Source organism: Apis laboriosa, unplaced genomic scaffold, assembly GCF_014066325.1.
Source record: "Apis laboriosa isolate Shangri-la unplaced genomic scaffold, ASM1406632v1 scaffold30_cov140, whole genome shotgun sequence".
In the NCBI taxonomy this organism is placed as follows: domain Eukaryota; kingdom Metazoa; phylum Arthropoda; class Insecta; order Hymenoptera; family Apidae; genus Apis; species Apis laboriosa.
In genome coordinates, this window is record NW_025222776.1 from 3038078 (window position 1) to 3055577 (window position 17500).

The following is a 17500-nucleotide window of genomic DNA, read 5'->3' on the forward strand; positions in this document are numbered from 1 at the left end:
ATATATATATATTATATGTACATTTAGTATATTTTTATATTTTAAATTTTTTCATAATATATAAACTATAATATCTAAAGTATACCAATAATCAATAAATTTGAATCAATATAATATTTAAAATAAATAAAAGAAAAGTATTTGTATTTGAGAATGCAAAAAAAAAAAAAAATGAAAATCATTGACATACCTACATATTTGCGCAAATATAAAGAGAGGAATGATTATGGCCTAGATTCGACGTCCTTCCCTCTGGCAATGCTGTACCACTTCCGACATCGATGCCTCTCTCTTCTTTTCCGAATCGATAAATTGCTTTTTTTCTACTCTCTTTGCTTGCTTCAGAAAGACTTTTCTCTTTCTTGTTTCTGTGAGGACAAAGAATGCGCAGGCGCGAAAAGAAAGTCGTCTAAACTGTGCGCACAGCGAAAGTAAATACGACGCAATGCAACATAAGACAGATATATCAATTTATTGGATATGATTGTGCGGAAAGTTTATTTTTATTATGAAATTTGTTCTTATATATATAATTTTCCATATTAATATTGTTTTATCTCTAAATCTGTTATACACAAAAAGATCATATAAACATTATATTGTTTACAATATGAAAAAATGAAAATCGTTAATGATTGTAAATTTATTAAGAATTTTATTGGATAATATTTATTTGAATCATATAATAGATCTTATAGAAAAAAAAATGTAAAAAAACATGATATTTAAGATTCAAATTAGAAGATTTAGTGAAATGTTTATTGAAAATTATATATATATAACTTATTCTTAATTTCAAATCTAATGTATAAGTAAATATCATTCAAATATATAAAAAGATTATTTATAATAAATTATAATAAATTATAATTTATTTTTATTTTTTATGTTTATTTTCATATTTTATATCATAACCGATTTTATATCATAATATTTACGTATATAATCTTCTTGTACTTATAATAAAATAAAAATTTCAAAGATAATACAATAATTAAATAATAATAAATAATTATGAATATTTCTTAACTAATTTTTATATTTTAAAGAATAACTAAAAAAAAAATTAAATTCTAAAAAAAATGTTAATAATATTTTCTTATATTTTTCATATATTTTAATAATAATTAAAAATAATATTTGTAGACATAAATAGACAATGAAATATTATTATTTTACAAATAATTTATTTTGATTCAATAATTGCTCAAAGAATTTAATTTTGATTTCTAAAATTTAATTTTTTTATGTGTAAGTTTTTAATAAGTTGTATTATACTTTTTTTCAGAATAGTAAATAATAATTTCATGATAAATAATAATATTGGTTAATTATGTCATAATAATTTATGATATAAAAGTACATAAGATTTTGGTAATAATTTTGAATCATATCAAATTAAATTACTTTGGATTACTATATTATATTTATTTAGTATATTATATTATGTTATATTAGTTATTTATAATTAATATTTAAAAAAATTTATAAAAAATTTAAAACAATTAAAATTTTTTAGTTTAATTAAATTAAAAGTTAAATTAAATTTAATTTAATAAATCTAGATTTTAAAGAAATAACGTAATTATATTTTAAAATTAATAAAATCTTTTTAATTTTTATAATTCGAAATAATTTGATTGATCTTTGTATATTTATTATTAATTATTTAAACAGAAAATTATTATAAATTTAAGTATGAAATGAAATAATTCTAAAAATTTAAAAAATTTATGTATTCTAAGTATTCTATTATTCTTTTTATTATTTCATTTTCTAATTTTCTAAGTGCATATAATATAATCATTTAATGTATTTTAATATTAAAAATTTTAAATATTTTATTACAAGTGAAATTCAGAAAAAATTTTTATTATTATACATATTATTATTATATTATTTATATATATGAGATAATATTATATTGTTATTTTAAATTTTAAAAAAAAGAAAAAATATAATTGTGTATTTTCTTTTTTTTTTTTAATTATTATCTGACTGCAATTTCTAGTGATAATCTTTTAAAATTACTATAGAGAATTTTTTATAATTATTATGATGTATCTAGAAAAATTATAATTTTTATTCACAATTATTGATATCGATATTATATTTCTTAAAACAAGATAAGAAATTTCCTTGAAAAATACTTGATTTTATATATAATATTAATATATATTAATATATAATATTAGTGTTAAATAATTTTAAGAAATGATTTCAATTATTAAATAATTATTATGAAATATTTCAATAAAAATAATATGATTTTTTGATAACTAACAAAAGAAAAAAAATTATATTTTTTTTATAATGAATGAAGAAAATTTTATAATTCTATGTTTGAATTTTTTCATTATACAGAAAATATTCTCGTTTTTTATGGAAATTTTAAAAATATTCATAAATTAATTAAAAAAAATATATGTTTTATTATATAAAAGGAATTCATTATAATATCTTTACAATAGATACCGAAAATTATATTAATAATTTTATTTGTATTATTTTATCTTTTATGTAATAATGATTAATACAAATTATATAAGTATTTAATCTCATAATTGATATTGAAAAAAATATTATATTTAATAAATATTTATTTTTTGATAGCTTAAATTAATAATAGTAAGATTAACAATTACATTATATAATTTATTATTATTAGATATAAAATCAATTATATCATTTTATATCACATTTATATTTTTTCATAACAAAATTTATTATATTTTTACGTTAATTTCATTACTATTTACATATATTTATTTTTGAAATTATAAAATTTATATACCTATTTATCAATTTTATTAAAACGTATCTAATTTTATTATTCAAAACAAATTATTATAATTAAATTTATTATAATATAAAAAAAATCTATTAATCTACCTATTATTTCTAGTTCATAAAAATCATTGCATTATTACGAATAATTTTATATATTGTAATATTATTTTTCGATCATAATTTTTTAAATATAACGTTTTCAATGTGTGCATTTTTTTTGCTGAGCACAAAGAACATTTTATTGTTACTTGTAAATAAGAGTTTGGTAATATATTAGCTCCAATTTGTTGGAATTATGGTGTATAGTAATAAAATTGATTTATTAGAAAATTCATTATTAATAAATTTATAACAATATAACAAATTATAAAATAATCAAGAGCAAAGTTCATATGCTAATTAGATTTACATTTCATCATTGAATTTACAAAGTTCTAAAATTAATGTTTGTTCCAGATTATAAAATTCAAGAATTCGAAAGATTCTAAGATGTAAAGTTCTGATGTTCAAAGAATTCGATTTAAAAAGTTCTGAATTTGAAAAGATTCTGATTTTTTTTAATTCCACCAAAATGCTTGTGCTTTCTAATATCATGCTCTCGATAATACATCGTAGGTCAGTTTCCTAATTAGCGATCTCCAACTAAAGAAAATTCCTATTAATTAAACTGAAGGGCTACGCTACCTATAAATTTCGCTATTCCCAGGAAACTGCGTTTTTGTAATAATTCTTCTCAAGTAAAATAATGCTGATTGTTGAAATTGATATGGCTGGAAAATGTTGTTTCAAGTCCCAAGACCACGTTCATATTCTAGCTACGCTAAAATATTTTATAATAAATATACAATTTCAAAGATCTAAATTTTTCTCTTAAAAACGATATTGTCCTCACAATTTATATCATCTATTCAAACTTGGCACAATGAATCTTTTGAATAATTGAAGTTTTTAGGAAATTCTTAATAAAAAATAGGAAATTCTTAAATATGAAAATAACATGATTTTTCAATTATATCAATTTCAATTAACTATTTAAAATTTATATAAATTTATATAAAATTATATATAATATTTTTTAGTGTGTTTTTATTTTTTATTTTTTTATGAAAAGAAAAAATTTCACGAATCATAATTTAATTACATCCAATGTAAATTAGTTTATATCAATTACTTTGTTCAGATACCAGCACTAATTATAAAGGAAACATAACGGCGCATAGAAATATAAATATAAATGAAGTGTTTTTACGTTTTTGCAACCATTGTTTGAAATCTGTTTGAAATCTTGATAATTAAGATTAAAATTGTTTTGTAACGTTAAAAAAAAAGAATATAATTTTATTGATTTATATTTTGTTTTGATATATTATGTGATAAAATGATAGTATATCATAAAGGAATACCGTTTATTTTAAAATACATATAGTATTATATTTTAAAATACAATAAGTTATTTTTCATATATTCTGTATATTCTGTATGTATCTCTATGACTATGTGTCTTAACAATTGTTTTTGTATGATATATGTTTTTTGTATTGAAAAAAATCCTAGAAGAAAATGTAAATATTAGCTACTACAATCCGGACAAAATAATAGCATATTAAATAATAGCATTTTATATATTCATTGTTCAATTATAGTTGAACTGCTAAGTGAAACCAAGAAATTATAGAGTTAGTGTTTTAATATTATTTAATATTGAAATAAATAGAAAATTTAAACAATGGGTCATGAAAAGCGGTTAAATCAAAATGTAATAGATCGTATTTTATGACTAAGATGCGAAAACTATTTTATTGCAAAAATTGTGAAATTAGTGAATAAAGTAATGACTGATTTGTTAAAAAATCCTAATCAATATGGAAAAAAAAAAGAGTAGGGAATGTGCAGTAACAATTTGTGAAAAACAAGCTATTTTATGAATTGCCTGTAATTTTAAAAGTACAGTTCAGTAAATTGCTGCAGAAGTTACTGTTACAAGTAATATTTGAAATATTAAATGTAATTTAAAATAAAATAAAACTTCAATGGCGGAGATTAAAACAATAATCTCCTTATTGACAAAATATAAAGAGTGCTTTTTATAATTTGCTTGCGAACATGTTCAGTGAAAGAAAAATAGTGAAAAAATATTATTTTTTTGGATGAAACAAAATTTAATTTAAATGGACTTAGATGGATAGAATTATTACTTTTAAGATTTGACAAAAATAAAGTTTCTAAGATGTCGCCAAAAAGGAATTGTAATGATTTGGATAGCTATCAGATTTTACGAAAGACTGAAATAAATTTTATCATATAACATCTCTTCTTGAATGGCCACGTTCGATCTGAATATAATTGAAAAAGTAAAATATTCAAATACTAATGTTATTAATGTTATTAATACTATGTATATAATTATATTATTTTATAATTATAAAATTAATCAGTTAATTAATACATATTAAAAAAGGAAAAATACAATAACTTCATATATTTTTATACTTATAATTAAATGATAAAAATGTAATGTTATAATGTTTAAATCTATGCTATAAAATAGAACAAATGTAAAATATTTTTATTTTATATATATATATATATATAAATAATATTATATATATAAATTCTTATAAATTATTTTAAATATTTTTAATAGTATATATAATTAATATTAAAACATAAAAAAACAATTGAAATTCTTAGTGCTATAATTCAATGTCTTGTGATTGAATTAATATTTATAATTTTAAAACTAGTGACAGTACTCATACACACAATAGATTCCTCGTTTCTCTTCGATTAATGATTTGTAAACAAATGACTCGATCATTGACTTTCGAATTATATTCGACATTTTTTTTATGACTTTTAGAATTTATATTTTTTTTAACATATATATATCATATATACAATATATAAATAAATAAATAACAATATTTATTTTGCATGCAATTATATATAAAAATATGTATAAACATAATTGTATAAAAATATACAATTATATAATTTATAATAAATTACAATTTTATAATAATTATAAAATTATAAATTTAAACTATAAATTATAAATTTAATAAACTCTTTTATAATTTATTAAATTAATATATATTTGTAATTGATACTATAATAATCTAAAAAATATAATAATTATTTGTAATTGATACTATAATAATCTAAAAAATATAATAATTACATTTCTTGTAAATTTCAAGATTTTTTTATTAAAAAGTAAAAATTATATATTTTGTTTTTCTTTTTTTTTCAATTTATTATAATACATTTTAATGATTGCATTATGCATTATAATTAAATGCAATATTAATTAAATGTTAAAAATATACAGAAAATAAAAATGTTCATAAAAATGTGGAATATTTGAAGAGTGAATTCTTTATATAGATATTAAACGATGAAAAAAATTTATATAGATATATATTTAATAAAGTTTAATTAATGTTATAAGCATTTTAAGTTTGTATTAGATAAAGTGCAACGACGAAAGAATGAAAACGCTCAGCTGGGCAGCAGTGTCGTATTGCAATATCGTTTGCGTAACGGTCCCTCAATGAAAGTAAATATATACTGATATTCTTTTACATACAAATACCTATTTTTGAATTTTAATATAATATATAATGTACGTATTATGTAATTCCTTGTAATTCGAAGAAACTTTACTTCGAATAAGTTTCAGTAAATTTCAGAATATTGATACTATACATCATTTTATTTAAATCCATAATCAAATCGTTGTATAATATTCAACTTGCCTATTTATCAAAATCAATAAAAGTAAATCAAAATGTAAATCAAAATACATAAAAAATAAAGATTTTCACAGTTAATTTAAGATCATTATAATATAATAAAATTAAAATCTATTTTTCTTAAATTCAAAATAATAATTTTAAACTTCGTGTTATTTTTATTGTAATAAATTTAAAAAAAAATATAAATTAAAAAATATAATATTATAAAATAATAAAAATCATATATATATCTTTCCAATAACAATTTGTATATAGATTGGCGGCAGTAAAAGTTAAATATAATCTATAATCATTTATTTTCGCATTAAATTTGAATTTTATAAATAGATCTTGTCCTATTGCAAAAGTGAATAAATTTTTAAATAAATAAAATGTGTATAATTGGATCATTTATGATCGTTTCGTGATAAAAATTATCAATATATATTTCTTTTTAAATAAAATTATTTCTAATGAAAATTTATTATTCGTTATTAATGAAAATTTTAATTTGTTAAGTATACTTTATGAAAAAATGGCAATTTTTATGCTATGAAGAGTATACTCGTTATTTCTTTATTTTATAATGATTTTCTTTATTTTTTAATTAACATTTTTAAAATAGGGCAACATAGCTAATAAATTAAAAATTACTTAAATAATAACAGATTAAAAAGTTATTATTAAGTTAGTTATATACTTTCATTTAAAATTGAAATGGTTAAAATTGCAAGATCTGTTTGGTTTTTGCTATCTTTTTATTATTTATAGCATAGAGTTTGTTTCATTTTTATCTACAATCGGATATAACAGGTTATATTAGCGGAATCTGTTTTTTTATCAATCTACTTTTTCAGATTTAATTATATTTCTGCTAACAAATCGGCTATAATAATAAATATTATATCAAATCACAGTCTTTTTAATGATAACATAAACAATAGAATTGTAAGAAAATCTATTATCTATTAAATTTGACTAACTACTAAATTTAATTAACTGTGTTTAAACAATATTTTTTTTACATATTATTTTTTCCAAATATCAAACTTTAAAATTCTCATATTTATTTCTCATAATATTTTTTATTTAAATAAAAATGTAATATAAAAGTTTTATAAAGAAAATATTTTGTTTATGTTTATTTTTTATTTTTTATATATTTTTATATATATTTTTATATATATTTTTTAATTCATATAAACTAAAATTTAAAATTAAATGTTTTAATATTTAGGTTAAATTAAGTTTCTTTTTAATATTTGTCTTTCATTTTTTATTTGCATATTACTTTATTTTATTTTTATATAATTTTTTTAATTATTCATAAAATATTTCACTATTCTTAATCACAACATTTATATACAAATCTTTGAAAATTTATTATTATTAAATCCTTACAAATTTTTTTGTTCATTAATATTATTTTTTATTTACGAAAATATAATTAATATTCTAAATTATATTAATTAATAAAAAATTAATAAACTAAAATTAATAAACTATATTAAAATTAATATAACTAAATTTATAAAATAAACTATATTAAAAATTAATAAACTATATTATAACTAAATATAACAAATATCTATAATTAATGTATTTTATTTTGTTTTTCAAGTTCCCATGCATACAAATTAACATATTAATAATAGTTTATCATATTTCTTCGAGTTTATTAGAATGATTTAACGGAGACAGGAAGAAGGTGAGAGCGATATCGTCGTACTGCGTAGTCAGACATGAAGCGGGGAGACAAGACTTAACCTCAACTTTCCCGACAATTTCACGTCCGCTTAATCAACGGATTATGGACATACATCATGATCTCATCGAATTTGATAATATAACGATAAGAAATAACAGAATGTACATTTATATGAGTAGATTTGTTAGTTTTCCTCGAGATTAATGAACTATGTTGATTATCAAGTAAATATCAAGATGATTGTTATCATCTTTTCCTCATATATATACTTGAGAATGATTCTTGAAAATGATCATAAGAAGAAATTAGTCTTTCTGAGAAAGCAAAGTGAATTATGTATATAGAAATCAAGAAATTTATTGATCTATTGTGTCAGTTATATGATAGAGATAAATGGAATTAATTGATATGGGGAAAGTTTGATATTAAAACATGTACTTATATTATATGTGAAGAAGAATTTAATCAAACAAAAAATAATAATAATAATAAAATAAGAGCAAAATTTTATATAAATATAGAAATATTATAAATATCACTATTCTGTTTTTTATACATATTTAATTAATTTAGTATATACGTATTTTATAATAATTATGATGAAAAATCATTAAATTAATTGACATATAACTAAAAAAACTAATTAAAAAATTGATAATATTATTTAAAAATTGATAATATTAATATAATTACAATTAAGAATTAACAAAAAATGAATAGATAATTATTAAAATATACCAAATATAAGTAGTTAAAAATTAATATAAATTTTAATAAAATATCATTTTATAAAAAATTAATATAAAAAATTAACATTTACGATAAAACATTATTAAATAATCGATGAAATAATATAATTAAAAAGAATGAATAATGAAATAAACAATTAGTTTGCATAAGAATATTACATATGTCAGTGATTTTAATAATAAGTATTACATTATATTATATACTATAGTAGCCACAAACCACAAATACCGCAATCTTTGAGCACTTAGTAAAATAAGAAAGCTAAAAACTACTTATAATTGGTAGGTTTACCTTTTAGTATAAATTAAATAGTAAATCTTCAAAATTGAAATAATAAATTTTGTCTTAGAAATATATTCTAATATTAATCAATTGACTTCATTGGCAATTTCTAAAAATTTTTATTTCATTCAATTTTAACTTATTGATACATTTATTATACATATATATTTTTTATAAAATTATGTTATATTCATAAAAATATATTTGCTATGTTTTAAATATTATATTTTATGTTTTGTGTTTATTATAGTTAATTATATTGTTAATTATCTTTATTAAAATTAATTATAAGAAATTATTAATATTTAATTTGTTAATTTTCATTTAATTTTTCTTTAATTTTTCAATTTCATAATACTTTCTTAATTTTTAAATTTTTTTTACAATAATTAGCTAATTCTAAATATGTTCGATTAAAAAATATATTTTTATTATAATTAAATTTTAATTTTTAAATTAAATATTTTAATATTTTTTTTATTTTCCAATAATAAATATATTTTAATTTAAATATAATTTAAATTTAATTTAATTTTTCAATTTAATTTTTATAGAAATTTTTAAGTGTTTTGTATTAAATGTTTTGTTATTAATTTTTTATGAAAATTATTATAGGAAATATAATCGATGGCTTTTTAAAAGAATAATTTATTAATCATTTTATTAATAATTTATTAATCATTGTTATTTTTTATAGAATTAAATATTTAGCAATAAATAATATTATTTTAAATTTATTATTATTTTAAATTAAATTTAAATGAAATTTAAATTCAAATTGAAGTATAATATCGTAATTGAATATAAATTCTATAATTTTTTATACATTAAAATTCAAAAAAGTTTTATGTATGTATTGTTTAAATTTATTTTGATGTAATATTGAAAAATATTTTGTTTTTGAAACAAACTTCTTTTCTTTGAGAAAGTTTTGAAATTTCTCTTTAAAAGATTATATCTCTTTATTAGAATATTAGAATATTCATTCATCTTGTGAGTTAACTCTCTAATTATAAAAAATTCCTAGGAAAAAATATTATATTAAGGGAAGTGTTGTATAAATGAAAACCAACTTGTAAATATTTAAGCATAAATATTTCATTTATAGTGATTGAAAATGACTGAAAATAATTATTTCAACTTTTACAATCAAAATCTAATAAAAGCATCCTTAAAATCAATTTTAAAAAATATTCATAATTTCTTTATAACTTCTCTCAAAAGCGACATTATAAATCATTCAATATATCTATTATTTAAGAGAGATAAGAATTAAAATCAATGATAGTTTGTTATTAGAATTTATAATGAAGTTATGAAAGATTAAAATTATTAAAATTATTAAAATTTAAATTATTAAAATTATTAAAATGTACTCTAAATAAATTTTAATAAATTGTTTTTATAAGAACTAATAAACATATTGATTTTTTTTTATTGATTAACTATTAGGAGATTAATATTTTAATATGTATTTAATTTTCTTAATCATGAGAAGATGAGAAAAGAATGCCATTTTCAAAGAACCATTGTTTTTTAAATAAAAATTTTGAAAAAAGACAAAAAAAATATTAGCATCATATCATTTTATTAAAACACATATTCTTCTTTTTGTATCTTTTTTATTTATAAAAATTGTAAAAATGCCATTCCTTCATGTTATTATAATATAGGCTTATCTAAATTCTTAATTCTTTTTACTTAAAAATTTAGTTTTTATGTATATCACATATATTTTATAGTATATCACGGATATTATTAGTGAAGTATACTAAAACATATTATGTTATATTTTTTTTATATTTATGTATGGTGAAATACTTTCTAAAGATATACAAATTTCTTTGAATATAACTAAATTAAAGTTTTTCACGAATTTTTTTTTCAAGAAATATTCTTTAATTACATAAATTGAATCCAAGCATAGTTCATTTATATTTACTAACCAATAATATTGAAACAGTTCGCATTTGAAAAATTTTCTTTTGAATAATACATGTTTATTCATTTGGTCAAAATCTATATCTATAAATTTATCAATTTCAATTTTTTCTTTAATTTTTTTTACGAAATTTTTTTATTCATTATTTTATGTATATATTTAACTTATTATTTATATATTTTATATTTTATATTTTTTATATATATTTATATATTTAACTTATTATTTATATAATATATTATCATATATTAACTTATTATTAATAAAAAATTTAGATACATTATTAGTGAATATATTAATATCTTGCCATCAAAAATTTTCTAAAATAATTTGAAAGAATAATAAAAACTTCATGAAGCTTCGAGATTGGGAATTATGCATTCAAGCATAGTTACAGAATTTATTGACTGATCGTATATAGTTAATAATTTATAATAAATATTGAAGTTGCGAGAACAAATAAAAATTAAACGACATTCTTATTTATCTTGTAAAAAAAAATGAGATAACATTATTGGATGATCACAAGATAGAATAATACAAATCATTCTTATCTTTTCCATTTATATTTGAATGATTTTCTGGATTTAGTGGAGAGAATGAAAAAGCTGTCTATTGATTATAAAAATACGGAATTTGTTGTTATGATAATCCCTTTAATAATACAGCGTTAAATACAGGTTATAAAGGTAATAATACAGGTTAAAAAAAATCAGACGTTCAATGGAAAACTAATCTTTTTATCCTTATAATTAATTTTCTGATTTTATCATATTGCACCATTATCCCAATTATGTTAAAATTCAAATTATTTTTAACTTTTTTGATTATTTTTGTTATAATTATTTTTAAATTATTCTTAATTAAAGAAGTAATTGTGAAATTATATTTTACAATTACTATTAATATTTTGTGTTGTTTTATTCTTTATTATTCGATAAAATTTTTCTAGTTTAGAATTGTGAATATATATGAATTTCTATTTTCATCTTTTTATGAGATGTAATATTTTTCCTTTTTCTTCTCTATCTTCCTTTTATGATAAAAATTAATGATAACATATATCTGAATCTTGATAATTTTTTTCTATTCTGTATTATAGACAATTTTATGCAAAATTAAGCTAATAAATACAAGTATCATATAAAAATAAATCAGATATACAATAGGAAAAATTCAAGAAATTGAATTTATTTAAGTTACAATAAATTGATTGAAAATCAATAATTTTCTTAAATTATTGATTCGATTAATAAAATTATAATTTTTAATAACTCTGTAATTTTTTCCAATTTTTAAAATTTTTAGATTGTTCCAAATTTTTTAAACTGTTTCAAATTTTTTAAACAATTATTGAATTAAATTTTTAAACTACTGCATCATAAAACTAAGAATTAAATCATGGATATCAGTTTTATAAAAATCATCTGATTATAAAAATAATATAGTTCAATTTTGTGATTCAAATTAATCTTTTTATCAAAAGATTTTTACCCATTTAATAAACTCTTAATGTTTTAATTTCTCTTAATGTTCTGATTAAATACTATCTAATTATATCTAATAGATATATATAATAATATCTAATAGATTCTGCTAATTGTAAATTAATAATTGTTTTAAAAATTCTATATATTTAGCGAAACTACGTGTGTTCATATAAAAAGATATACATTCAAAGATATGAATACAGATGAAGAAAAAGTTAATGCAAATTCATTACATAAGAAATTTCTAGGAAATGATTACAATCTTATAAAAAATTGAAATTGAAAATTGAAAATTACAATTTTCAATTTCTTTTATTTTAAAATCATCGAATCACATAATCATGTTTTTTTTTAATATTGCTTGTTTATCATTTTTCTTTCGTTATAATTTTGATTATAAAAATATTATAATTTCGTTATAATTTCGATTATAAAAAATAAAGAGAATGAAATTTTTTTATAATTGAATTTTTAAAAAAAATGAAAGAAATTCTTGATTAAAAAATTCAATATACTTTTTGATATATTTATATTGCTAATTAAATTATTACAATTGACAGAGTTAATAATATTGTATTGTTGATTAACAATATTGTATTTATATTAATCTGTATAATAATAATATTATTGTTATTAATATTGTTAATAATATTACATTATTGATATTATATAATACTATTATATTATATGAATAACAATTAACGTTAATTAATAATATGGGATTTATGAAATTTAAAAAAAATTGAAAATTTAAGATTAATTTAAAAATTTTTTGTTATGTCTTTTGTTTAATATATAATATAAAAAATAATATATAATATAAAATATTAAAATAAAATATTAAGTTTAATATATTTAGTTTAATATATTAAGTTTAATAATATTAGAGAAAAAATTATTATAAAAGATTTATTAAATATTATAAAAATTTTAGTCTAAAAATATTAAGATATTTAAATAAAACTTATAGAAATTAGGAAAATTTAAATTTGAAAAAATAATCATTGCTTTAAAAATTGCAAGAAAATTACAAAAAAAATTAAAATTTGTTAGATTTAATTTGAAAATAAAAATTTCAGAAATTAGAAAGTTTTATTTAAAAAAAATAAATTATCAAATGTAAAAGAAAATCCAGGAAAATTTCAAGCAAATTGATTTTTATAATCAAATATTATACAATATTTTCTTAAGAAAATACAAATTAAGAGTAAAATTTTTTCAAATTTCAATGATAACAAAATTTATAAATTATACATTTCTAAATATTGAACCATTCTGCATTAAATTTGAATTTTAATGAAAAAAAAACGATTGATTTCTAAGAAAATAATATTTTCTTGAATGATTTTCAAATTGTAATTTCTTTAGATAATACTTAGAGAAAACGAGTCAACTGAATCGTGTGTCAGTTTTATGCAGTCAATCATATCAGATATAGTTGAAATCTCAAAAAAATAAACTTTCTGAACATTAAATCTTTTTTTTTTCTTTTATTTTTATTTGATATTTTAAATTACATGCATCGATATGAATTGTTGAAGGCCATATTATATTATATTATCGAAGTAATTAATAAATAATATAGAATATATATATATAGTATGTCTGTTTTACATAATTATTTTTATAAGTATATATTTTATAAATCAGAAATATTAGAAATATATAAAAATATTTTAAATTATATAGTATCAAAGGAAACATATTATGATAATAATTATTTGATTTTAAGATAGTATTGAAAAATTCATTGAAAATTATAATTAAGTTTTTAAATAATTTTAATAGACAAGGCGGTAAATTTTCAATGACGTTATATTTAAAAATAATAAAGATAGAGACAGAAAATACTCAAATATGACGCAATTGCTATCTTGCCTACCGAGACATTTCATGATTTTGTGTAAACATTTTAATATTTCAAAAATGAAGAATGTAAAAAAAATAAAAAGAATTCAAATATATGTAATATTTATTTATGCAAAATAACTTTTATTTATTTTCTTTGAAATGATTTATTACAATATATCTGTTTTTAATATTAAATGTTTCAAATGAAAATTGTATAGTATTAAAAGAAGAGCATATGGTGATAATTATTTGATTTGGAAATAATGTTGTAGAATTCTATGTTCCTTATTGCATATTATAACTATATAATGTATATAATATATATAATATATTGAAATATATTACAAATATTGTTTATATATATTTTTCATAAACTGTTATTAAGTTATTAACTTTCAAAATTGTTAACGACATTAATATTATCCAATGAATATCATGAAAGATTTTTTAATTTAAACTTTATGTCATAATATCATTATTCTAAATAGAATCGATTTCTTTTTTGGCCAATATAGAATTACAAGAAAAAAAAGATATAAGATTGCAATAAGATGATGCAATTCTATGTCAATAATAAAAAAATTATTATAAGAAAATTTTTAAAATAAACATATAGTGAATTAGATCAATATTCTTAAAAATATCATATATGTAAATATAAATATTTTGTATGTATAAAAATAACATGAAATGTTAATTTGTTATTGTTAAAGAAGGTAGAAAAGCAATTCTAACGCAGAAATTTAGCCGATATACTATAATTGTATATTTCTAACATACTTTAGACAAGCTGAACTGATCCTAACGCGGTTGATTCAAAAACAAATAACATTGTTCTGTTTCGAATCTATAAGAGAGATGTGCCGATTAGTTGCTATTTATTGTGAGAGCTTTGTATATAAATCACCATCCAAGCAAGGAATTTCCTCGAATTTGGTGGGTGTTTTGAACCGGGCACCGGCAGCGATATTAGTGATTCCATCGAAAAACTGTGATCTTCTCAATTGAATCAAAAAGAGATTTTTTAAAGGACACGAACATCATTTGCAAATAGAATCTCATAGTGATCATGTTCTAGTCTGATCGCCGGATACGATAATTAGGTAGTTTGTGAACAATCATGTTCTGATCGTCGGATACGATTATCTGCAACATTGTGAGAGATCCTACTCTCTTATAGATATGCGCTTCATATGTGTAACTATTTATACTTCACTTATCTTTAGTATATCATTTATGGTACCTGTCGAAGGGCATTAGATAAGTACCCAGCTTATATCCACCAAAATACAACACTACAACTATTGTGAATCTACTACTATTGTGAACATCTTAAAAGTTTTAGTTATAAATACATTTCGCATCTTTGCAATAATCTTATTTAAAGTTTTATTATAACTGTATATTTAAATTGTAAAAAAAAATTTGTATAAAAATGCATATCCATTTATTTTTTTGATTCATCTGAATTGTTTTCCGACTAATCGAGAATTATTGTTACATTGAATTTTGTATATATGTATGCATCCTTGTATATCAGCATACAATTACACTTATTAATTGTGTAATTGTGCAATTACATATATTAATGTATACAAACACATCGGTAGTCAACAAAATATATAAAATATGAACTAATATCATTACTTATCTTTCAGATTCATAGAAAACGAAAATAAAATATAAAATAATCCCAGCAATTGAAATTATAGTAACTAAAAATAAAATGATAACAATATAGTGTCATGCTTAGTATTTATCATTATAATTTCGATTATTATAATTTCGATTGTTTAAGAATTATTTTATATTTTCTTTTTACATTCCATAAATTGTAGATATTTCAAGTTCTTTAAAATCTATAAGATTTATAAGTCTATATTAGTTTATTTCATTGCTATATATTTTAGATTATAATAGATTATAATATGATGTTTTGTAAAGATAATAGATAAAAATAAGTGATGCATAAATGATGCACACCAAATTATTATCGACGTACACAAAATTCAGTGAAACAACAAATAAATATTTTAAAAAGAAATTTGCAAGAAATCACCAATTAAATTAAAAAAAGTTTACTCAGGATAATGTCTTTGACAAATAATGTATAAAAAAATATAAAGTAAAAATAAAAATGCTACAAATATTATTGATTATGTACAAAATAATAAAATTGCATTAATAAAATATATATAAGAACTTTTTTGTAAATCAACAAATACAGGGAAAGCAATTTATTTTTAATCATCAACAATTTTTTTAATTACATTGTGGATATATGATATTAGAAATTGATATGACAATTAGGAACTGATAATTTTGTTAAATTTTGATTCATAAGTATGATATAATACTTGATAATCGGTACTTGGTACTATAAGCAAAATAAAACAATTATATAATTGTACATTGATATTATAGAAAAAACAGAATATTTAAAAGTTAAAAATAAGATATTAAAAAAGTAAGATGAAAATATACATATAATTTGGAAATATATAAAAAAATTGAGAATTTTTATTATAACATTAAAAAGAATATAAAAAATGAGATTTGTAAATTATTATCTTTCTGTTAAATATAAGCCAAAAATAACAAAAATTTAATCTTTTTTGAATAATCATTGATTGATTGTAATTTCAGATTTTAATTTTTAATTTTTAATTGATTTCCTGAACAACATGAATAAAAATTTATTTTATTCTAAAATTAAAAAAAATATACCAGAAATAATTGATATTTTATAAAAGATTTAAACATTCGTTCTAATTTGTTTTCGATTTTTTGCTTAAACAGCTTTTGAAATAAGCTTTTTTGTATAAAAGATAAAAAATACGCAAAACTTTGTTTGAAGCCTTATCATTCATACATTTTTGTTTTTATTACCAAGTTCTGAAAATAAATTAAAATAAATAAAAATACTTTTCTAAACTAATTTTTTTTATAT

General features: G+C 17.8%; 1 protein-coding gene across 4 annotated transcripts in view; it reads right to left on the bottom strand.

Moving 5' to 3' along the window:
* LOC122714428 (pancreatic lipase-related protein 2-like) overlaps positions 1-17500 on the bottom strand; it is a 91654-nt gene that overhangs the window by 49461 nt on the left and 24693 nt on the right. Inside the window, exon 1 of one of the 4 annotated variants that reach the window (XM_043935744.1) lies at positions 195-331. The exons of 2 other annotated variants lie outside the window; for them this stretch is intronic. In XM_043935744.1, the coding sequence (XP_043791679.1) occupies positions 195-196 (2 nt within the window). In that variant the 5' untranslated portion in view covers positions 197-331. Of the gene's footprint in view, positions 1-190; positions 332-17500 lie in introns of those variants that run through there. One more of the 4 variants, XM_043935745.1, reaches the window with a different exon arrangement.